The 1,850-nt window shown below is 42.5% G+C and overlaps 1 protein-coding gene across 1 annotated transcript; it reads left to right on the top strand.

The window, feature by feature from the left end:
- Positions 1-20: 20 nt before the first annotated feature.
- CSUI_001222 (methyltransferase domain protein) lies at positions 21-1,798 on the top strand (the record flags this gene model as incomplete). The annotated part of the gene is made up of 2 exons (XM_068061428.1): positions 21-800; positions 1,272-1,798. A coding segment is annotated over exon 1 (618 nt), but the record flags the coding sequence as incomplete, so codon positions are not given.
- Positions 1,799-1,850: the final 52 nt, after the last annotated feature.

Here is a 1,850-nt window from a genome sequence, read left to right as displayed (position 1 = left end):
TCTTTCTTTCTTTCTTCTTAGGTTGCGGTGACGGGAGAGTGTGTGTCTGCGCAGTAAGAGATTACAATGTTAGGAAGGCTATAGGTATCGATATAAACCCTCACTTGATAGATGAGGCAAAGAGGTCTGTTGAAAAAGAAAACTGTGAGTCTCCTTACGCCTCTCGATTCCACTTCATACACATGTCTGTACCCTTCGATAATGAAGATGATACTGACAAAGAAGAAAACGAAGAAGACGAAGCTTCTCATCTTCTTTCTGATGACAGAACAAATACAAAGAATGAAGAGAAGAAAAAGGAGAAGGATCATAATAGAGAGAGTGACTTGAACCCCTGCTCGTTTTGTATCGATGGCGAGAATAAGATCAGAACAGAAGGTAAGAAGATCCCTCTTGAATCTTCTTCTTCATCTTGGGAAGATTCGAGTTGTGAAAAGAAAGAGAAGAAGGCATCTCTTCTTCTTGGTGGTAAAGATGGAATTCGCTTCGACATGTGTCGTCTTCTTCTTCCTAAGCAGTATAGTCAGGTCCTAGAGATTCTTGAGAAATATCACATTACCGTTGTGTTTCTTTATCTCGTTCCTCGACATACAAAACGCATGCAAACGCTTCTCACATTTCTTCTACATCATTGGGGTGTCAAGGTGGTCTCCCTTCGATTTCGTGTTCCTTTTACCCAAGAGAGACTCCAAGATCTGCAGCTGACTGAGTGTCTTGCTTCTCACTCTTCTCCTTCTTCTTTTCCGGTGGATCAAAAGGAGCGAAGAATGAAGAATGGTCACGATGAAAAAGAAGAAGAAGTAGGTGAAGAGACAAGCGAGAAGACTCGAAATCTGTTTAACGTTTATATCTATCAATCAAAAAGAAGAGATTCCTAGGGAGATAGTGCCCCAGGATCCTACAGAGACAACTTCTTCTGTCTTTGCTTTTGGTTAAGAGGAAGTCGATGAAAAGAAAAAAAGAAAGAAAAGGTGTGCGTACGGGACCATGTAAAGGGGGTAGGTGTACATACACCGGAAATCATCATTACGGAAGTATGGGGTGTGCGTGCTGTATAGAGAGATTTTGATAGAATGCATCCCTCTCATAGTGGAAGTAAGAAGAGGATCTTTGTCAAGTCCATTTGAGGAAACCAAGATAAAAATTTCCTTTCCTATTTTCCTTTCTTGAAAGAAACGCAACAGACAGTGACTTGACTGATGTAAGTCTGTCTACTAACGAATACTCCTTCTTTCTTTTCTCTTTCCTTTTCTTATTGTGCTGTTCAATAGTGAGCTAGGTGCCCTAAGCTTGGATTGGCGCGGGAATGTAGGAAAGGTCCCGGAAAACTTCGATCCCTGTGGAGCTAAGTCCTCCTTTTCTTCTTCTTCTCTCTGATGAAACTCTCACTCTCACAGCTCGAATCCACTAGAATTTCCTTAGAGAAACGAAGAAAAAGACACTTGGGCTCCCAGTTGAAGGACGGGGATAAAACCTCGTCGTCTTTATAGAAAGAGACAGGGTGAAGGCGTTCTCCTCTATAAGCGTGTTACCCCTCGACATTTAATCGGCGGGGGGGGGGGGGAATAGCCACCCCTCCCGAGGTGTCTGAGGCTTGAGACTGCGCCTAACAAAGCAAGGGTGTGGGGCGGCTTTCTCTTTTTCAGAAAGATTTAGGGGGGGAAGGGGAGGAGAAATAAAGAGAAAGACGCGATGAGTGGCAATCACAGCATTTCATTTGTCTCGCCACCTCCCTATCTATGTATCTATCTTGCATCTAGATTTGTATATCCACCAACACATTTACCTCGATCTATCGGTTATCTATCTATCTCTATCTATCTATCTTTAATCTATCTATCTATCTATCT

The sequence above is a fragment of the Cystoisospora suis genome (assembly GCF_002600585.1).
Source record: "Cystoisospora suis strain Wien I chromosome Unknown contig_481, whole genome shotgun sequence".
In the NCBI taxonomy this organism is placed as follows: Eukaryota; Apicomplexa; class Conoidasida; order Eucoccidiorida; family Sarcocystidae; genus Cystoisospora; species Cystoisospora suis.
The sequence above is the reverse complement of the archived record's forward strand: the minus strand, read 5'-3'. Positions and strand labels throughout refer to the sequence as shown.